Source organism: Primulina eburnea, chromosome 6 (assembly GCF_022965805.1).
Source record: "Primulina eburnea isolate SZY01 chromosome 6, ASM2296580v1, whole genome shotgun sequence".
NCBI classification, from domain to species: Eukaryota; Viridiplantae; Streptophyta; class Magnoliopsida; order Lamiales; family Gesneriaceae; genus Primulina; species Primulina eburnea.
The window spans coordinates 23094521-23118111 of record NC_133106.1 but is presented as its reverse complement, the minus strand read 5'-3'; the positions used below and the strand labels follow the sequence as shown (position 1 = coordinate 23118111).

At 36.8% G+C, this 23591-nt stretch overlaps 1 protein-coding gene across 5 annotated transcripts; it reads left to right on the top strand.

The window, feature by feature from the left end:
• Positions 1 to 1249: 1249 nt before the first annotated feature.
• LOC140833907 (kinesin-like protein KIN-13A) lies at positions 1250 to 7637 on the top strand. Of its 5 annotated transcripts, none has more exons than XM_073198412.1 (15): positions 1252 to 1376; positions 1505 to 1549; positions 1651 to 1718; positions 1905 to 2145; positions 2459 to 2680; positions 2780 to 2971; positions 3088 to 3192; positions 3330 to 3407; positions 3627 to 3708; positions 4298 to 4460; positions 4728 to 5057; positions 5849 to 6067; positions 6174 to 6786; positions 6878 to 6943; positions 7089 to 7637. In XM_073198412.1, the coding sequence occupies exons 4-15, from the start codon at positions 1936 to 1938 to the stop codon at positions 7269 to 7271; spliced, it is 2463 nt and encodes an 820-aa protein (XP_073054513.1). In that variant the 5' UTR covers positions 1252 to 1376; positions 1505 to 1549; positions 1651 to 1718; positions 1905 to 1935; the 3' UTR covers positions 7272 to 7637. The 5 variants fall into 5 exon arrangements, with proteins under 5 accessions (XP_073054510.1, XP_073054513.1, XP_073054511.1 ...); XM_073198410.1 differs by having other exon boundaries at positions 1651 to 1787; XM_073198409.1 differs by having other exon boundaries at positions 1250 to 1376; positions 1505 to 1787.
• Positions 7638 to 23591: the final 15954 nt, after the last annotated feature.

Below are 23591 nucleotides of genomic sequence, written 5' to 3'. Positions count from 1 at the left end.
TTTCTTCTCTATAATGTATGTTCATTTTTCAATCAATTGTTTTATTCATGATTTTCAACATCTAAAATAATAATAATAATAATAATAATAATAAAAAAGTTACTTTATCCTGTGTATATAAATTATTATTAATTGAGAAAAATGGGTATAAAAAATTGGTGATAAATATTAAAATATTCATAAATCTATGTATCAAAGACAAGGCCGTGCTTATTAAAAGGCAAATGAGTCCAATGACTAAGGCTCATTTCTTTTTCGGGGCCCAAAAACTTAAAAAAATTATTATATATAATACTAGTTACTAGATAGCCCAAAACCAATTATTTATTAAATAGAACTTGCTTAACCTGTTATCGATTTATTCCTCAATTTTCTCCAATATTCCTATGCAGACAAGTCTTAATCGACTCCAGTCGTTGCGTCGTCTCTAGGCTTGATTGAAAGACCCGTGAGGAACTATAAGTCTATTTTCTTGTATTTGCTTTGTTCGGGCTTCTAATTTTTTATTGTAGTTTTTTATTTTCTTCAGTGCTTTATGTGGTATCTATAAACTAAGCTTTTTGACTGAAATTTTGGTGGATGTAATGCTTATCCGGCTTTCAAATGCTCATATTTCTTATAAAATCTTGTTGATTGTTCCGGTCACAGTAGCAAGTGCAGAGCGAAGTTTCTCAAAGATAAAGCTTATCAAAACTTTTCTCCGATCACCCATGTAACGAAAAATATTGAATGGATTGGCTATGTTATCGATTGATAAAGAAATTACTGAACAACTTGATTATACAAACTTGATTAGTAATTTTAGCTCTAAAACTGTTAGGCGGGTTGTTTTTAGTAATCATTTTGGACATGTTTGATATTTTTATTCCTTTAGTTTATTATATTGTCTTTGACGTATTGATTAATTTGAAAAAATGTCATGAAACTAAAAAAAAATATGAACACATGTTATGATTCAGAGGCCTCTTTTTAAAAGTTAGACTCGAACCCAAATATTGTTAGGATTGGCCTTGATCAAAGAGTAGGTATTCATGTATGTATCGAGAACTAATAGTTTTGACATAAAAAACAATGTTTTTGATTGTAGACTCGAATTAAAGACTAATCTCATGAAAATAAACAATATCATAAAAGTTTTTTTCACATGAAATTGCGACATATGATACCAAAGCCGCCATTATTATAAAAACAGTGGAGATTAAGTTTGTTTTAAAACAGAAACGTTGGTTGAAAGTTTTCGTGTGTAAAATTCTATCTGTATCTAATAGGAAAGGAAAGGAAGTTGTCGTTGATGCATATGATTTTCAAATTAGCCGTTTTATGCTTTTTCAAACAAATAAATGCCAAAATACAATTTCTTCTTACAAACTAAATCTGTACGTATAATATATACGTACTTTTCATCATCTCTATTCAATATTTCTTAAAGTAATCTCACAATATTTATGTGAGGATCTCGCCAACCTAAATCTTTAATTATAGTTTCTATATTTTTGAATTGCAGATCTGTACCGTTTCTTGATGCATTGGCGTTCATTCCCGTATATGGGTGTGGATATATATTTTTTTATTTATTTAATTTTGGCCCACTTTTGGTTATAGATAGATTGTTCTGTTGAAATTTATTGTCTTCTGGGTTGATCTTATCAGGGTTTTCGTTTTTTGTGATGCAATCGGCATTGTAGAAATATTACTGGAGAAGTGAGTGGTTTATTTCGGTATTGCACTGCGGTTGTGTGCGTAGATCGCGTTTGATGTTTTGATTTTGTTTCGAATTTCCCATCTAGGTATTAATTTATTTCGTCCCGTTTTGTTTTTTTAGGCATTGTATAGCTATCCATCATCATTATTGTTGTTGTTTCTAAAACCATCCATCGTGGAATCTTGGAATTTTTGTTTAATAGATCTTGAAAATTGGCTCCTCAAAAGAGATCGATGCGCCACGTCGGTGGCCAGTTGCAGCCGAGCGGTGCGGCGGCGGCCACTGCCCTGTATGAAAATACTGGACCTAGTATGTCCGGTGGAGATGCGGGCGACGCCGCTGTAATGGCGCGATGGCTCCAGTCCGCCGGATTGCAGCATCTGGCCTCCCCAGTTGCATCCAATGCGGTTGATCATCGCGTGCTGCCGAACCTTCTAATGCAGGTAATAATAGTATTTCCTTGTATCTATACGCACTTCTTATTTATGATTTGCACTCCTCTTTCTTCAGCGCTTTTCATTCAGTTGTTTTTGGGACAACATTTTGGGGTGCATTGATATTCTCTTTCAGTTAGGAAAATGTATCGAGAAAATTTGAACTTTTATCAGAAGTGCCAAAAACTAAGACTATCCAGTTTCTCCGAGCTTTTCTGTTTTTGCGTGCATGCTTTCTTCTTCTTCTTCTTCTTCTTCTTCTTCCTTTTATTCTTTTGTGCCGGTTCTGATTGATGAGAGGATTTTGTGGTTGTGTGCGAAGGGTTATGGACCACAGTCGATGGAAGAGAAGCAGAGACTCTTCAAACTAATGAGGAATCTCAATTTTAATGGTGAATGTGTTTCTGATCCTTATGTTCCCAGTACCCATAGTTCAGGTGCATTTGCTTTGTCAGACGGATATTATTCCCCTGAGTTTAGGGGGGATTTCGGAGCTGGGCTTTTGGATCTACATTCTATGGATGATACAGAGCTATTATCTGATGTAAGCATGCTTACTATTGACTTGAGTAAACAAAATTCTTCCTTGTATCTACTAGGAATGGTCCAGGCCATGATTTAAGTTCATTTAATTTGTTTTCAGCATGTTATCTCGGAGCCATTCGAACTATCACCTTTCATGCCTACAGTTACTACAACTCTTGAAACTGACTATGACGAAATAGTCAACAGACAACAGAGAGTGCAAACAGATGTAGAAGCTGTTGCAGAATCATTGACAAATGATAAGGAGAACAATTCAAGGGAAAACAATGTGGCCAAGATTAAAGTTGTGGTATGTTGCATACTTATGGAAGTGTTTGATGCTGGATTTCCTATCAATGCAGTCTATATTGCTATTTTGAGTGTGTTGAATTGAGAAATATATGCACATTTTTCCTCTGAATTCAGGTGCGTAAGAGGCCTTTAAACAAGAAGGAGATTGGCCGGAAAGAGGATGATGTTGTCACTGTATCTGATGATGTTTATTTAACAGTTCACGAACCAAAATTAAAGGTATGAAACAGTTTTAATGTCATGAAACAGTATTTTACCTTTGATAATGTGATGTAGAAATCGATATAGAACTGAGTAAATAATTTTCCATTAGTATTTCTGGTACTCAGGGCTAACATTTTAGAATCATAATGAAGGTGGACCTGACAGCTTATGTGGAGAAACATGAATTCTGTTTTGACGCGGTTCTGGATGAACAAGTAACGAATGATGAGGTAATACCTTGATCAAGAAATTATGCTGGAATGTACTTTCTTTAGTCTTTCTCTCTTTTCTTGGAGTTGGGCAGATTTGATTTGAGAGTTTATGCTGAAAAAAATCCTGTGCTTTTTTTCTCTGGGTGGGATGCGCATGCATAAGTTTTGAAATGAGTGTGGATGTTTGTATTTCTGTTTGGACATTCTCACTTTCGTTCTTTTGATTTGTCCGATTAGGTATACCGTAAAACTGTGGAGCCAATCATACCTACCATTTTTCAACGTACAAAAGCAACATGTTTTGCATATGGTCAGACCGGTGGGTTTCTCTTTCTCTTCTTGTTTGTCCTACATTTTATGATGTCTCTGACTGTTGATGTGCCTTGTATTATGTGGCCTGCACTCCATTATATAAATGTACTAGATTCTGTTTGCCAAAAACCTTTATGAGGTTTGTTTTAAAAAAAACAAAAAAAAACCTTTATGAGGTTCCATTCTGAATGAATTTGCTATTCATGTTCATCAACACCATCTGACACTTACCTTGTATCTTGATCCAATTTAATTTTAAACTATCAAATCCATATGAAGAAAGGTGCATGAGGCTTGTACACCATTGAGTCAAAGTACCTGTATGGATATTTTGTGATGGAATTTTTCATTCATATAAAAAAGTAAACCATGAAGTATCTTGCTGCTTCAACATCTTATCCGGGAATTCCTGAGGTTCTTTGGATGGAACTGCTTTGCTTCAACATTAGTTGGTGTCGTGTTGTTGCAGTTTATTGTGCTGTGGTGAACTGAAGTTCTCAAATTTTATTTTGTTTGTTTTATCTTTTTTTTCAACTAATCGTTTAAGATCCTATGGATCTGTAGGATTATTGAATTCATGTCTTCTCTTTCTCCAGGAAGTGGTAAGACATACACCATGCAGCCGCTACCTCTTAGAGCTGCAGAAGACCTTGTTAGATACCTGCATCAGCCAGTTTATCGTAATCAAAGATTCAAGCTGTGGCTTAGCTATTTTGAGATATATGGTGGAAAACTTTTTGATCTTCTTAGTGATAGGAAGTTAGTATTCTAACTCGGTCTCCTTTATTTTGTATTGGAATTCTTACTCGTTGCTATATTATGCAGACAATTGCATTATTAAAGCAACTGAAAATGTAAATGCAGAATTACCGTACTGTAATAAAATGAAAGCTTTGATTTTTTCTTCCTTAGATTCTGAATTTTAACCTCCAGACTTGTGAGCGGTGACCATTAAACTCTGCTCCTTCTCTTTTGTGAAAAAACTTTTGTTATCTAGGCTAATGCTTCTAATTTTTTCTTATGTAGGAAACTCTGTATGAGAGAGGATGGAAGACAACAAGTTTGCATTGTTGGACTGCAGGAGTTTGAAGTCCTGGATGTACAGATTGTGAAAGAATACATTGAGAAGGGAAATGCAGCGAGAAGCACAGGTTCTACTGGTGCTAACGAAGAGTCTTCCAGATCTCATGCAATATTGCAACTGGCTGTGAAGAAGCACAATGATGTGAAGGAATCTAAGCGAAATATTGATGGAAATGATGCCAGGAATGTGAAGGTTGTTGGCAAGATTTCTTTCATTGATCTGGCTGGTAGTGAGAGAGGGGCCGACACTACAGATAATGACCGGCAAACTCGGTATTATTCCTGCAGAAATTGATTTTTGTTGGCATTCCACCCGTTTTTTTGAGCTAGACAATTAAAGATTTTAATATCCATTCTTTGTTGGTTCTTTGACAAACAAACTTTTCAATACACATGAAAACTTCAAATTTTTGTCTGGTATTTACTCTCTTTTTGATTGATTTCTCTATCTGAATAAGAAAGACCTTTATGATCTTTGATTATTTGTTGTGGAAAACCTGGTTAATTTTGTTTTGATTTATCTTAAAGTTTGTGAAGAATATTGGTTTGGATTTGGTTAGAGGGTGTACTATAACATTCTTTTTCTTATTCCAGAAACAAGATTTTGGTTGTAGTTGGTGTTCAACTATTAAATTTGGTGTCTTTCTGGAACCTATAGGATGGACAATGGCCATTTTGGATTTTCTGCTGGTCTTGAATTATTCTTACTCGGAATTGTTTTTTTTTTTCCTCTTTAATTTTTTAGCGATCTCCATCTTGACTATGACTTTAGAGTTGATTGAATGATGTCTTTTACACCTCTAAATCGAAGCATCTCTAATCAAGTACTGAAGCATTCCAAAATGAGTTTTTTGTTCTTTTGATGTTAAACTGGACGTTTTGGTATATGATATACGGAATCTAGTAAAGATCACTAGTGAGTGTTTTTTGCAATGAAAATTTTGTGACCAAGCCTTATTAAATCTTTAGAAAGGGCTCTATTAAGCACGTGCTATTATCCTCAGAATTGTTTTATTCATGAACTCCAGGGAATAATATTTGGGCATATTCTTGTTTGTATCCAGGATTGAAGGAGCAGAAATTAACAAGAGTCTTCTGGCCCTTAAGGAGTGTATTCGTGCTCTTGATAATGACCAGATTCACATACCATTCCGTGGAAGCAAACTAACCGAGGTCCTTCGTGACTCCTTTGTCGGAAATTCAAGGACTGTTATGATCTCGTGCATTTCTCCAAATGCTGGTTCGTGCGAGCATACTCTCAATACTTTGAGATATGCTGATAGGTCTGTTTATTTTTTTTTCTTCGCTTGGTTTCTCGTGTGCGTGCTACTTGATTCCTTGAGAACAAATTTTAAACAGCTTAAACTGAAGCAAGCTATGATTTGACAGGGTCAAAAGTCTATCCAAAAGTGGGAATCCCAGGAAGGATCAGACTAGTTCATTGCCACTGCCACCTAGTGTCAAGGAATCTTCATCAGCACCAACTTTGTCACTTTCTGTTGAGACGGAGTATGTTTATGAGCAACGTCAAGAATCGAGAGCAGTGGGTACGAGTGGACGGGTTTTAGAGAAAGAAAGTTTACCTTACAATTTTTCTACTGATGATGAGAAAATACCCTCAATTTTTTCTTCCAATTTTACCTTAAATGGCCATGGGGAAAGTGCAGGCACTGCTGGTGGTTCGAAAACTGAACGGCCTGATGTTAAATACTCTTTTAAGGGTTCTACGAGTCAAAAAGCCCACTCAGTTTTCTACTCACAGAATGCTGGTGATATAGAAGATAAGGTACAGAAAGCGTCTCCGCCACGGCAAAAACCTTACAGGGATGAAAGGCTTGAAAGCCCAGGACATGGACAAAGAAAAGAGAGCAACAATACTGATATGCCAACTAGAAGCTATAAGCAGTGGCAAAATATAAACAGTTCTAATGTAACCAGCACCATGGCCAAACAGAGTGAATATGAGCCACCTTCTGACGAGAGTATCAACGAGACACTCGAGGTTCAGTGTCTCTGCTCAGTTAATGTGATTTTTTGTATCGCAAGTGTTATTAGCACATGCATCGTGCATCTAATATTTTTTTTGTGTATAGGAGGAAGAGGCCCTCATTTCAGCACACAGAAAAGAGATTGAAGATACAATGGAGATTGTTCGTGAAGTAAGCAAACAATTGTTAAATCTTTCTTGACAATGATTTTCATTGGAATGGCTGGAAAATACTCATTTAATGTCAAGTAAATAATCTCACTTGAGATTATCGAAGATGAATGGCGAGAATTAACTCGTTTTGGGATAATTTCCAGGAAATGAAACTATTGGCTGAAGTAGACCAACCAGGAAGCCATATTGACAATTATGTGACTCGATTGAATTTCGTGCTCTCGAGCAAAGCAGCTAGTCTTGTCAGCCTTCAAGCTCGCCTTGCAAGGTTCCAGCATCGATTGAAAGAGCAGGAAGTACTAAGTAGAAAGAGAGTGCTGTGGTAAGGCAAATATTTTCACGAGACAATACAAACCTCAAGGCACCTGGTCTTCGATCCTAGGCTTTTTCTAGCAAAGTACAGCTCACTTCTTACTGTCAAATATGTAAACAAAATGACCTGGTGAAGGTAGTTCATTTATTGAGTAAAATGCAAATGAGAATTCGTGTAAGGTTGAAGAATTGTTGTGTACCAAGGAAGTAACCGATTTTTTCGCGAATTCCATGTGCAATATGAATTACGGTACTACTACAAGGAAACAGAAGGCTTGTTCTCGTACGCTTTGATACTTGGTTTGGGGTTTGTTTTGGCTCAACCCATATTCATGTATTCAAGATTTGTAATGAAAATTGCCATTGACGCTTTGTACTTCTATCTATTTAGTGTGGATATGTAATCTTTTCATTGCATTATCTTTTTACTTATCTAAAGATACTTCGATTGTGCCAAGGGCAGATAATTTTTGAATCTAAGGCATTTGGCAATGATATTGAAAAAAAGAGAACTAAAATCTTATATAAATTTTCTGAATCATAAATTTCGCTGTGTATAAGAGTTTTTATATGATTGCTCAAAGTAAACATAACGTTAAGTATTATAATCGAGAAAAAACTGTTAGAGCAGGTGACCGACAAGCAAACTTGTGGCTCGAGCTTTATTGACTTTAATATAAAACAATCTTTATTTTAATAATATTTTATGATTTTATTCGATTATAGCATTATACTTTATCTGCAGTACCTATGCAATCAGCATATATAAAGTCTTTGATTATACTTTAATACAAATGAATCGTAATTTGATGTTGAAACTCATTTGTAAACACGGTATAATCTAAATTTGTTCCTAGTCGATTCAGCCGCCTAAAACATGGTAAATGTCGCTTGAGCTCGAGACTAGCACCTGTGATGTTGTGTACCGCGTATCTTGGTAAGGGCATATAGATGTCAAAAAATTGCAGATGGGTAATCATATGATGATCATACCGAACTACCCTCCCTCGGACTTTCCAAATGGTTATCATTCATCGAGAGGAATACGTCCGTGGTTGTGATTGTACACCATTAGTCCTTACGACCCAGGACAACACTGAGGCTCTATATGCTAGGGATGTGCTTTGACTCGTTTACCGACCCCAGGAGGGTCATCAGGTGGTGAGATTCAATACAGTTGCGACACATGTAGGAGCCAATGCATTGTAGTCGGGAATTCACCGCTCACCTACAGGTGTGGATATCCTATCTGATATGATGAAATAATAGTGCATGGAATCTCTGGCCAGAGTATGAGATGTACGTTGGAGAAGGAGTTCTCCAATGGTATATTCAATGCCACTATTATATGTATCACATAGTTATCGAATTAATATGCAACCATCGATGAACCAATAGGTTGCAGATTCGATCGAGATATATGAGATGAAGGGACCGTACTGTACGTTAATCATAATCGACTGGTTCTTGCAGGCACTATCAGTGATACCTAGGAATCATGGGACGATGCTACTAGACGCTCTTACCATGATCCGATGGGTGCAATAAGAAATGAGTTCTGACATTCTTGATCAAGGTGTTGATGAAAAGAATGGGGTTAACTAGGGTAAACCTGTATAAGAATAAATGTTACTCTGAATCACATGGAGATGTGAACCCACAGCTAGCAGTATCCTTGAACCATGGAGGGTCACACAAGTATCGGATTCTGTGTTCCCGTTGAGATAGTCAAATTTCCAGGAATTGGAATTTGGCGACAATAGTTTGACGGAGATCAAACAGGAAGCTTGTTGGAATTTTTCAAGTTCGCAATCTTAATTTTGATGATAACAAAACTTGTTAATTGTGTTACTAATGATCTACCTTAGTTATGCAGCATCTAGGATCACTCACGAGATGTTTACTTTGCAAAACTGAAGACCCAACTGATCGCACAAAATGAATCAGTCTAACTGGCTACGTCATTTAAGCAGTACAGCTGATTGACCAGTTGATAGGTGATTCAGCAGGAAAAGCAGTACAGCTGATTGACCAGTTGATAGGTGATTCAGCAGGAAAACCTCAGAAACCTGGCCAGCCGAAGAAATGTTCAACTGATGAAGAAACCCAGCTGATCAGTCCAATTGAACGAGTGTGAAATCAGTTTACTGACGAGTCAACTGATTTTACCAGCCCAACTGAAAGATCAGTTCAAACTGACCAGTTCGAAGCATCAGTTAGAATCTTTCAGTTATAGATGAAGATAAACTCTTTCAAGTGGATTCCAGCTGTGCGAGAAGGTACAAAGCCATTATTGTAACGTCCCAGATTCGATGATTGTCCTCACTGTATCACGACGGGTCTTTCCAGCGTGCTTATGTCCTCACTCACATGCACCTTGGGAAACTTCCTAGGAGGTCACCCATCTCAAAATTGCCCCAAGTCAAGCACGCTTAACTTTGGAGTTCTTATGTGATGAGCTACCGAAAAGAAGATGCACCTTCGTGATATGAGTAGTACCAATCAAATCTTTTAAGCCCTCTTCAACTGTACAGTCCATTACATTGAACAGTCTCGGAATCCCTCTCCTTCCGATGTAAAAACGGTTCATTCATGTTCCCTCCACCTAGAAGCCTGCCAGGAGCCGCTCATTGTCCGTGCCACCTCATGGCACCGGCGATTACCCCCCGCCCTCTTCGGCCCTGGGCCTCACATGCCCACCAGCTTCCGCTTGGTTCGTCCCCGAACCACACCGTACTCGGAGAGGTCGGCTCTGATACCACTTGTAACGTCCCAGATTCGATGACTGTCCTCACTGTATCACGACGGGTCTTTCCAACGTGCTTATGTCCTCACTCACACGCACTCTGGGAAACTTCCCAGGAGGTCACTCATCCCAAAATTGCCCCAAGTCAAGCACGCTTAACTTTGGAGTTCTTATGCGATGAGCTACCGAAAAGAAGATGCACCTTCGTGATATGAGTAGTACCAATCAAATCTTTTAAGACCTCTTCAACTGTACAGTCCATTACATTGAACAGTCTCGGAATCCCTCTCCTTCCGGTGTAAGAACGGTTCATTCATGTTCCCTCCACCTAGAAGCCTGCCAGGAGCCGCTCATTGTCCGTGCCACCTCATGGCACCGGCGATCACCCCCCGCCCTCTTCGGCCCCGGGCCTCACAATTATCCAGTCAAAGGACAATAATGGACGTTGCATCAGAGCATTAAAGACAAAACGCTTCAGAAAGACAGTCAAAAAAACGAGACACTAAGTCTAAGAAGTCGATTCAAATGCAACGGATACCATAAATGAGTCTCACTGTACGATCAGCTTCTTCCGCCTATATAAAGAGAAGATCGGTGAAGACTCAAACAAGAAGAAGAGAGAACATATACAATACTAGAGAGAAAAGGGCACGTCGAGTTGATTATCAGCTTTCAGAAGCACTTAAGCCAAGAGGGAACTCTTCATCGTTGTATCAGCTTAGTTTAGAAGCCACTTTCCCTCAGTGTGTGAGAACATTCTTGTTCAGTTCTCACACACATACTTACTCTCAAAACCACCCAAAACAGTCTTGCACAAAGACGTTAAACTTGTGTATATAGTCTTTCTCACATAGACGTTAAACAAGTGTTGACTGGAAGTTGTTGTTTTCAGTCGTAGCTAGGAGTTCAGTTTATGCAGTGGATAAGTCCTAGCTGAGTGGGCTTGTACACGTAGTTGTATAAATCAAAGTCCTCTAGTGGATCCTATCCGTGGAGATAGAAGGGGTGACGTAGGAGCAGTTGAAGTCTCCGAACATCCATAAACATATCTTGTGTATTTAACTGATTAACTATCGTTTTAAAATTGTTTTGATCAGTTAGTCATAACTGAAATACAAGAATGAAAAAACTAATATGTGTTATTTCTGTTAGTCAGTTTACACAAGTTAAAATATTTTCTAATATTTCAGTTTTTTTTACGAAGGATTACTTCGAGTTTCTTCCGCTTGGTTTAAGACCAAACTTGATTTAATTCATCGATGTTAATATTCTTAGAACACGAACTATTGAAGCTCATTGAAGACTGTTGTGTGCGAAATTCCTTCGAAGACGCTAGTACACACGATCCTTCAAAGCTTATAAAGGAGTTTATGAGCTGATTCAATATGATGAAAGAAATGAAAGTTAGCATGATTGCTAAATAAGAAATGAGAGTGAAACTGCCTCTTTTGTGAAGGAGTTCACTAAAACGAGCAGCTACCCGTTATGGTAAGTGAAAATTTTGATTTTCGAAATTTTCGATTTTCATTATATGTACAAGACTTGTATCCTTGATACATCGGCGCTTTCGGATCGTCGATCGGGGTTATAATGAGTTCGAAATCATTTATTTAGTGAATTTTGGAATTTACTAATTAAATGGTGGTGCTAGTAGTAGTGACTAGTAACATGTACAAATTCTCATAAATATTCTAAAGGAGTCTAGAATTAAATTAACCAAGAATTTAATTTATAAATTAAATAATAGTTATTTAATTTAATATACATATACATGTATATATTTTATATAGTGATATAAAAAATGTGTATATGATATTATTATATAATGTATTATTAAAGGTTAATAAATACATTATATATTAATAATGAGAATTTAAATATAATGAAAGTATAGAGTTCTTGTGGGAGAGGGACTCATAATTAGAATAGGAGTCTAACTCTATAAACACACCATTAGAGAGCATAATTAGAGGAGAGATTTTTTCCATAAAATTCACAAGAATTCCTTCCCAATTGAAAGGTAATCTCACGGCCAAAAAGGAATTGAATTGGAAGCAATATCAAGTCATATAATTTTGGGATTATTGACTTCGTTAGTTTTCTTAATAATTGATTAACAATCAATTGAGATTCTAATGAAAAAGATCTCTCCGCCACTTCATCTTTTTGGGAGAAAAACATTCGGTAACTTTGAAAAGGTGGAGAAAAATTTGGCCGCAAGTTTCTTCCTTGTTCTTCCAGCCGCTGCACAGTCTCAACGTACAAATCGCTTGTGATTTCTAGTGTAATCCAAGCGAGGGACAAAGTTTCTGATCGTGGACCTAATTAGGCGATCAAATGGAAGAGCCACTCGTAGGGATTTACAAGAAGGGATATATCCGCCTAAACATTGGAATAGTTTGGAGTCCAGCGTTAAGAACGCAAAGATATAATTCTAAACACCCTATGAATGTTTCTAAACACACGACGCCAAAGAACATTATTTTAAACTTCCGCTGCGTCTTGGGTGCGAGAATACGATGCACCAACAGTGGTATTAGAGCCGGTGATTCTCAATCGTGTGTTTTAATTAAATTGTGTTGAGTTTATTATTTCAAATCGCGTAAGAAATTTTAAGAGAAACGCCCCTCAAATTTATTTTTTGAAAAAAAAAGAACCAGATTTAAAAAATAAAATAAAATGCAAATTACTGTTCACGGGCAGCGTGAACAGTGTCTGCGGCGTGAATAGTGCACATGGCAGGTCAGATTTTTCAAAATAAATAAATAAATAAATTTTGGGCAGCCCAGTCCGAGGAAAAGTTCGGGTCCGGGGCAATTTTTTGATTTTTCAAAATTTTGGGCTAATTGATATTTTAAAAAATACGGACGATTTTATCCTACAAAAATTTGATAAAATCAATTTCTTACAAAATAAATAATTGAAATATTATTTAATTATTTATGGTAAAAACTGTTTAACAAAAATTTAATTATTTGAAACTAAAGAAAATTGTTTATTTAATTTGATAATTATGTCGGTTAGTGATAATTTACGAGATACACGATTTATTGATAATATGTAATATTATCGGATTTATATAATATATGATATTATATGTTAAAAGGATGATTGAGAGTCATGACCAATGTGCTAGGTGTATGTTAGGATATTTTACGTGTTGTAATTTTTTGATTATTTGATAATTAAAAGTGGACCTGGTTTATGGTCCGTTCACACCCCCTAAATTTGTATCCCAATGTGCCACGGGTATTCATGTAAATATTAGAATTAGTGGGACATCAAGATTTGAAGACAGTGGGCCTGATTCTCGTAAAGAGTTTTGAAGATCGAAGACATGTAAAATATTGGACGCTTATGTAATATTGCATTTGCATCCCTTCATTTACCTAGGTTATGGACATGGATCCGTATATTGCTCGTACAGATCAATTAGCTCTCGGTTATCGATCATCGTTTATTATTTATGATGTATGTGATATATTATAAATAATCAGTACATACGTTATTATTAATAAAATAACAAGAGTTGCATGAATCCGACAATCATACAAACAATCATGGCACGAGTTTTAAAATAATGATGATACAAATTTTTAAAATTAAAATATCTCATTTTGGATGAGATCCAAAATTTAAATCAAGCTCATTAAAAGGATAATTAAAAGAAAGTTTAATAATTTCTTGCCTTCCATCAACGGTGGTTGCATGATGATTGCTGCCCGAGGTCAGTGTCTGGCTCATATTATTGGAGAGGCCTGGACGCCGGAAAGCTGTGACTTCCACTGACATATTTGATGTGAATTACGTGGAACTCCCATGACTTTGGCTCATATTATTGGGGAGACTCACGGCTGCTGTCCATTAAAGTTCAACATTGATGGGTCGGGCTCGACACGTGAAGAGAAAGGGGATCATATTATTGGACTCTCCTCAAACGTGAGGCAAAATTACGTAAGGGTTGCAAGGAGTTGCAATTGGGCTCTACCTTTTGGAAGTTATGATTGGCTGATATTATTCGGGATCATGATTTCGCAATTGGTCCTTTCGTACTCACTAAGAAAATTAGATTTCCCGTTTTTCATCAGAGAGTAGTGAAAATGTCAAATATAGTAGGGAGGTAATTCGTAAAAACAAAGTCCACATTTTACATCTTACAAAATATTTTAAAATAGTCAGTAACATTTATTTTGTTTCCATATCATTATATTTATGATTTCGTCACGCAATTCATATTTGTTATTAAAACAAGCTATCCGAACACTAATTTTCAAGATAGGCTGGGATAATTGTTCTAAATTCGAAGAGAATAGCATACATACTAATGTCCGTCTTGCTGAACTGACAAAGCATGCAAGATGGTATGACCACAGTATGCAAGCTGAAGTGTAATATGCTCTCTTCTCTGTCAAATGAACTGTAGAGACAGTTTGAGGAAATGTTGAATGCTCTTGACATTCAAATACACATGCAAGAGTTGCATAGTGCATGAAACTCGCATAATGATGCAAGCCACTTTCAAGGAACACATGATTAGACGCATGCAAGATGGAGTTCTTACCCATGGGCATGGTGTAAGTATGATAGGGCCTAATGAGAAGGTGGTGGGCCTGAAATTTGACAAAGCCCGATAAGTCAGAACATATTTGCTTCACTGCAAGAAGTCAGGACATAAGAAATTATCTGGGCCAGAAATGTTTTGGCGATGATAAGTGAATGTCCAAGTAAACATGATTTTAACAACAACCAAAAGAAAACAAGATAGTCTAAACCAAGCACATTTGTGACACGTTAGGCTAGGACATATTTCCCAAAGAAGATCCGCAAGCTGGTGGGAGAGGGCATGTGTGACTCGTCAGACATAAACTCTCTAAGAGACATGTGAGTCATGTCTGAAAGGAAAAATGATCGAGGACCCTTTTCTTTGTTAGAGTAGGTGCACGTCGAGCCAAGTGTTAGCCGAGTGTTTACAATGAAACTCTATGTATAAACAATATTTATTTTAATAATATTTGAAATTAATGTTTTGGCATATCTTTATCTGTATATCCATGCTAGTGGCATAGATAAAGTCCTTGAATATACAAATAATAGAAAGAATATGAGATGCTCATATGATGAGTATCATGAAACTCATATTTGGAATACTGTATATTCTAAACAGTTCCTAGTCGATTCAGCCACCGCTAAGAAGGATATAGGCCGCTCGAGTTTGAGACTAGTATCTGCGATGTGAGTACCATGTTTCATTGGTAAGGGACATTGTGATATCCGAGTATGCAGGTAGGTGTTCCTTGTAGAGTGAACTGAACAACCCTCCATAAAGGACATTCCAAGTGGTTCTCACTTATCGAGTGGAAACGTCCTAGTTTATGGTTATACACCATTAGTCCTTATGACCCGGAACAACATTGAGACTCTATGTGCTAGCATTACACTTTGACTTTTTTACCGACTCTCATGGGGTCATCAGGTGGCAAGTTTGGGTGTTTTGTCGAAACATATAGGAGTCGATGCATTGTAGTCGGGGAATTATCGCTTACCTTCGGGTATGGATATCCTATCTGATCTCATGTGTATGTAGTTTGAAATCTCTGATCAGAGTATGGTGGTAATTATGAAAGGGGATTTCGTAGATTACACCATCGATGCAACTACTACATGACACATAGTATCGATTCATTGACAACTCTCGATATACCAATGGTTGTCGAGTCGGTCGAGATATATGAGTTCAAGGGACCGTACTGTACACTAACCATAATTGAATGATTCTTGCAGGCACTATCATTTGATACCTGGGGAATCATGTAAGCGATGGTGCTAGGCATTTAGCATGATTGGTTGGGTACTATCAGACTTGAGTTCTGACGTTCTTATTATCAGGGAGTTGATAAGTAAGAATAGAGCAATTGGGGTATGCTCATATAAGGACATGTTTAGTCCCGAATCACATGGAAATGTGAACCCACGGCTAGTTGTATCAATGAACCATTGAGGGCCACACAAGTCCTAACTTTCTAGATCCCGTTGAGAAATAAAATAGTTCAATGTATGGAACGACTTATAAAGGAGTTATAAGCGTAAGGAAAAATAAAAGTATGACTTCTATAAGGGGAATGTAACTTTTAATTTGTGGAAGTGTTTCTAAATTAAAAGTTAACAAAATAAATAATGTATTTGAAAATTGTGATATTCTTAAACATTATTATGGACTAAATTAAATTAATTCAAGTGTTGAATTAATTAATCACTAGTGTGCCTAGTAGAGTCCAAATAATTAAATTAATTCAAGTGTTGAATTAATTAATCACTAGTGGGCCTAGTAGAGTCCAAATAATTAAATTAATTCAAGTGTTGAATTAATTAAATGATATTGAGTCTTGTAGAGCCCAAGGAAATTATTATTCAACTAGTGGGATTGAGTAAAATCAAGTAAAGTTTAAATGATCTCAAATGTGTTGGAGACATTTAAATAAAAGTCCACGGGCCTTGTAATTGTTACAAACCTAAGTAGAAAGCATGCATGGGAGGTGAAGGGTTGGAGGCTACTTTTTCGATATCCAAGGCATGGCATGCACATACTCACTTCAACTTTTTCCACAACCAAGAAAAACACTCTTCCCTCTCTCCTACACATACTATGGCCGAAATTTAAAAGTAAAAATACTCTCCAGTTTTGCTTTTTCAATTGTTGAAGATTGCATACACTTCTCAAAGAAAAATCCTCTAATTTTTCTAGTGCAAAATTAGAGGGTATCTTTCTTGTTGGTGGTGAGCTTAATTTATGAGCAAGGATTGCTCTTGGAAGCTTAAAGATTAGTCTTGTCATTGAAGAGCTTAGTTGTTGACAACTAAGTTGGAGTCATCATCAATCTTTTAAGATTGATAGGTATATTTTCGAAAACACTCTATGAATGTCATTTTGTGTTTTATTGTATTTGCTACACACTATAGTGCTTAGGGTGCTCGAATTTTGCTATAAAATATTTTTGAAACTTCGTTGCACAAGAAAGCACCTTAAACTGATCCCCTTTCAAGTGGTATCAAAGCTATGGATACTATTTTGCGTAACATATACATAATATTATATTGAGGTCGATTTCTAACCGCATGATATGAATTTTTGCAAAAAAATCGAGGTTTGTTTGGGGCCAATTTTGGGCAGCAAGTTGTTGCCTATTTCGGGTAGCTCGGGCTGCCCGTTTCGGACAGCAGCCCGAATAGCCCCTTGTTTATAATAATTAAAAAAAATAAATTTTGTGTGCAAGTTGACCGGAATCCGACGACGGAGCTCTGGCAACGGCGATGACGACTAGAGTTTCCAAAAGTGTTTGGAATATCAAAGTGTCATTGGCCTTGAAATTGTTGGGCCATTAGATGGCTAATACAATTTGTGAATTTAAATGAGCCAAAATGTTTTTGGTGAAAAATGATTTTTTGGACCCTTAAGTTTAAATCCACAAAAGTTGTACCTATTATCTCATAAAATAAATAATTGAAGTTGGACTTTAATTATTTATAGTAAATTGTGATTTACAAGAAATTCGGTTATAAATAAATTAATTAGAAAGTAGACAAAGGAGTTTGTATACTTTGTTAATTTAGTTTATAATCGTGACGGTTAGTGATTTGATCAAGATATATAATATTGGATCAATTAATTATTGTGATAATTAATTGATTGTGTATGATATGTAATATTATGCATGAAGGATGATCAAAAGCCCAAGCCCAATTTGCTAGGTGTATGCTAGGATATTTTGTGTTGAATGATTGTAATAATTATCAAATTTCAAGTGGGCTTGGTTTATGGACCGTTCCTACCTCATGAGATGTATCTCTATTTGCCATGGATATTTATTTGTAAATATTAGTATAGTGGAATATCAAGATTGGAAGATGATGGCCTTGATGATTATGAAGATCGAAGACATGTAAATATTGGAAGCTTATGTAATAGCTGCATTTGCATCCCATGCATTTCCCAAGGATTGGACCTAGTCCCGTGCTTAGCTCACACGGGCCATTAGTATCGGGGCGATTGATCATCCTTGTTTTGTTTACTGTTTATAATATATGCATGATATGTTATAAATAATGAGTATGTGCGTTATTATTATGATAATAACAAAGTTGCATGAATCCGACAAACATACGATCAAACACGGCGAGCTTTTAAATAAAATTAATGATGAGTACCTTTCAAAATTAAAAACCCTCCTTTTGAATAAGATTCAAAATTAATATCAAGCCCGAAAAGGGGAATTATAAAGTTGTTTATAATTTCTATGTCTTCCATCGACAATGGGTGCATGATGAATGCTACCCGTGCTCGGGGCTCAGCTCATATTATTGGGGGAGCCCTGGGTGCCGGAATGTTGTGACATCCATTGACATGGTGATGTGAACTACAGTGGAGCTCCCATCATTTCGGCTCATATTATTGAGGGAACTCATGGCGACCGTCCATTAAGGTTCAATATCAATAGGTAAGGCTTGACACGTAAAGATGAACGATGTCATATTATTGGGTCCTAATCATACGTGAGACAAAAGTTTACGTAGAGGGTTGCATGGAGATGCAACTGGAAACTACCTTTTAGGAATTGTGATTGGCTGATATTATTCGTGATCATAATTTTCTAATTGGACCTTGCATACCTACTGAGAAAAGGAGTTTCCCGTTTTCACTAGAGGGTAGTGAAAAATGTCAAAACAGTGGGAGTAAAAATTTATAAAGTAAGAGTCCATAATTTAATCTTACTAAATATTTTAAAATAGTCATTAACATTGATCTGTTTTACTTTTCAGTACAATTTGTGACAACTTCTACCATTCGCAATCCGCTATCTGCAATACTCGACAAACGCGTATTAACAAGACCTAATTACCTCAACTAGCTAATAAACTTAAAATTCGTCTTGACTTCGGAAAGGATAGCATTTACACTGAGTCGCCCCCCGTTGAGGCTCCGACTGACTGCACTCCTGAGTAATTGCAGACTTACAAGGAATAGTGTGACAATGACTTGAAAGCCAGGTGTTATATGCAGTCTTCTATGTATGATGAGTTGTAGAGGCGTTTTGAGGATGCAAAGAGTGCTGCTGACATTCATTTGTATCTCAAGGAGCTCTTTGGTGAGCAGACTCGACCTCTTAGGCATGCTACCGTCAAGGAGCTGATCACTTTGCGCATGCGAGATGGGGCCTCGGTCCATGAGCATGGCCTAAAGTTGATTGGTTTTTTTGACAAGATCGTTGGCATGGATCTGATCTTGCCTTCGGAGTTGACCACCAACGTGTTGCTCTTGTCAGTGTCTAGCTCATTTGATCTTTTTGTGGTGAATTTCAATATAAACAAGATGGAGCCGACCCTTGAGGAGTTGGTGAACATGCTTGTGACCTTTGAGTACACCATCAAGAAAGAGAAGTCGGTTCTTTATGTGGGTTTTTCATCTGGTATGAGGAAACCTTTTCTCCAGTTGCAATGTTCAAGTCCATAAGGATATTGCTAGTCATACCTGCATAATATCACTATGAGATATGGTAGATGGATGTCAAGATAGCTTTCTTAATAGGGAATATTAAGGAACAGATTTACATGTCTCAACCTGAAGGGTTTACAATTGTCGGAAGTAAGCATATGATATGAAAACTTCATAGATCTATTTATGGTCTAAAGCAAACATCTAGCAGTTGGAACCTTAGATTTGATAGTACAATCAAAGAGTTTGGTTTTACTAAGAATCCTGAGGAACCCTGCGTGTATAAGAAGGTCAGTTGGAGTGCATGTGATATTCCTTGTAGTTTATGTTGATGACATTATACTCATTGAGAATGATGTAGGAATGTTGCAATCAACTAAAATATAGTTAGCGAGTAAGTTCTCGATGCAGGACTTGGGGGAAGCATATTTTGTATTGGAAATACAGATCTATAGAGATAGATCAAGAAGATTGCTTGGTCTCACCCAATCCACATACATAGATACCATCGTGAAGAGGTTCTTGATGGATGAGTCCAAGAGAGGACATCTACCAATGTGTCATGGCGTGTCCCTATCCAAGTCTATGTCTCCAAAGACTGATGCAGAGATAGCGGCGATGACACGCATTCCGTATGCATCTGCTTGGTAGCATCATGTATGGGATGATATCTACACGTCCTGAAGTGGCTTTCGCACTAAGTGTAGTGAGTAGATACCAATCGAACCTTGGTATTCCACACTGGAAAGCTGTGAAAGACATCCTCAAGTAGTTGAGAAGGACCAATAAGTTGTTCTTGGTCTATGAGGGTGGAGAACTGAAATTGGAAGGCTATACCGACTCTAGCTTCCAAAGCGATATCGATGACTCGAAGTCAACATCTGGATTTATATTCATGCTCAATGTTGCTGCTGTCTCTTGGAAGAGTTCCAAGCAAGAAAGTACTGCGGATTCCACCACTAAGGCAGAATACATTGCTGCATCAGTTGCAGCAAAGGAGGCTGTTTGGATAAGGAATTTTGTCCAAGATTTGTGCGTCATTCCTAATGGAGTTGATCCTATCCCGATGTTTTGTGACAACACGGGAGCCATTGCTCAAGCAAAGGAGCCAAGGTCTCATCAGAAGTCTAAACATGTATTGAGAAAGTACCACATCCCCCGAGAGATTGTGGAAAGAGGAGATGTCTCGATTGAAAAAGTCGACTCCGCAGATAATGTTGCTGATCCACTAACTAAGCCTTGACCTATACCATTATTCGAGAAGCATCGCGAATCGATGGGTTTGAAGCATATTAGTTGGCTCTAATGCAAGTGGGAGATTGTTAGAGTAGGTACACGTCGAGCCAAGTGTTGGCCGAGTGTTCGCAATGAAACTCTATGTATAAACAATTTTATTTTAATAATATTTGAAATTATTGTTTTGGCACATCTTTATCTGTATACCCATGCTAGTTGCATAGATAAAGTCCTTGAATATACAAATAGTAGAAAGAATATGAGATGCTCATATGATGAGTATCATGAAACTCATATTTGGAGTACTGTATATTCTAAACAGTTCCTAGTTGATTCAGCCGCCGCTAAGAAGGATATAGGACGCTCGAGTTTGAGACTAGTATCTGCGATGTGAGTACCATGTTTCATTCGTAAGGGACATTGTGATGTCCGAGCATGCAGATAGGTGTTCCTTGTAGAGTGAACTGAACAACCCGCCATAAAGGACTTTCCAGGTGGTTCTCGCTTATCGAGTGGAAACATCCTAGTTTATGGTTGTATACCATTAGTCCTTATGACCCGGGACAACATTGAGACTCTATGTGCTAGCATTACACTTTGACTTGTTTACCGACTCTCATGGGGTCATCAGGTGGAAAGGTTGGGTGTTTTGTCGAAACATATAGGAGTCGATACATTGTAGTCGAGGGACTCACCGCTTACCTTCGGGTACGGATATCCTATGTGATCTCATGTGTATATAGTTTGAAATCTCTGATCAGAATATGGTGGTAATTATGAAAGGAGTTTCATAGATTACACTATCGATGCAACTACTATATGACACATAATATATATTCATTGACAACTCTCGATATACCAAAGGTTGTCGAATCGGTCGGGATATATTGAGTTGAAGAGACCGTACTGTACGCTAACCATAATTGAATGGTCCTTGCAGGCACTATCATTTGATACCTAGGGAATCATGTAAGAGATGTTGCTAGGCGTTTAACATGATTAGTTGGGTACTATCAGACTTGAGTTCTGACGTTCTTATCATCAAGGAATTGATAAGTAAGAATGGAGGAAATGGGGTATGCTCATATAAGGACATGTTTAGTCCCGAATCACATGGAGATGTGAACCCACGACTAGTTGTATCAATGAGCCATTGAGGGCAACACAAGTGCTAACTTTCTAGATCCCGTTGAGAACTAAATAGTTCAATGTGTTGAACGGCTTATAAAGGAGTTTATAAGCGTAAGGAAAAATAGAAGTATGAATTCTATAAGGGCTTATCACCTACAACACATGATATTAACTGGAATGAGATAAAACTTAGTAAGCAGAAAGCAATAAATAACAACTACATATACATAGGCTTGGCTTGAATAACATGGCTATGACAATGAAAAACAATAAAATACCATCTTCAATGAACAATAGATATCAATGCAATATAGATGGTATCTCATGGTATGAATTAAATGAAAAAATGATAGTTCTGTGACATGTGACATGTGATAAGTATCTCTTTAATATAAATATCAAAACTGTGAGAGATACTCTTAATAATGAAATTGGACAATGATATGCATTAAATTACTATCAATCCTTGACTTTAATCATAGGAACTTGGTTGAGACAATTGTACAATAAAACATTAGCATATGAGCACATGAAAAATAAAATATTTTTCATTTTTATTCCACCAATATATTGATCATTTTCTGAGAAATCATTTTGAAAATCTGCAGTATCAAAATGAGTTGAATCACTCAAACGGTCACTGTATTCAATGAAGTTGGTCTCTTTTTCTTTTCCCTTTATCAATTCTTTATAGAGCTTACAAAGGTGCTCAGGGGCTCGACAAATACGAGAACAATGTCCTGGAGTGCCGCATCTAAAACAAGAACTTTCAAATCGTTTTGAGTGATTTTCATTAACACTCATGTTCTCATGATGCCTTTTCAGTGGGTTGTTTGTAACGCCCCTTTGAGATGCGTTATAAAAGTAACTATTTCGATCGTTTTCAAAATCAGGGTCGCAACCACGACCACTTCCAGGTCCACGTCCACGTCCACGTCCACGACCAAAACCTTGTCTCTAAATTTGATTTTGGTTTCCAGGTATAAATTCATTTTGACTTACAACTATTTACTTCTGGAAATGCTGTTGATCCAATAGGTCGGGACTGATGATTTCTCATTAGCAGCTCGTTGTTCCTTTTCGCCACAAGAAAACATGCGATAAGTTCAGAATATATCGCAAATCCACGCATTCTATATTGTTGTTGTAGAGTTATTTGGTGCATGAAATGTGAAAAATATTTTCTCAAGCATTTCCTGATTCCGTAATCTCATGTCTACAAAATTTTAATTGCGAGATTATTCGATAAATCGCTGAATTGTAATCACTGACTTTCTAAAAATCTTGTAATCTTAACGTATTCCATTCATCCCGGGCGGTCGAAAGCATAACTTCCCTTGTATGTTTAAATCTTTCTTTTAATCATTTCCATAAAGACATGGAATATTTTTTAATTAGATATTCACATTTTAATCCTTCATCAATATGTACACGCAAAAATATTATAGCTTTTGTCTTTCTTGTGATGAATGAGATACCATTTTCTTTGATGGTCTCACTTAGACCCAGTGATTCAGGATGCATTTCTACATCGAGAGTTCATGGCATATAATTTTTTCCCGTAATGTCGATAGTAAACAATTCGGCCTTTGTCAAATTTGACATGATAGTACTAGAAAAATAACAATGCATTTAAGTTCTAAATCTATTAATATGGCAATAAAAAGTAACAAATAAATTATAAGTTCAAGCATTCTTAAAAAAAAACGTGAAGGCGGATATTCTCCGATAAAT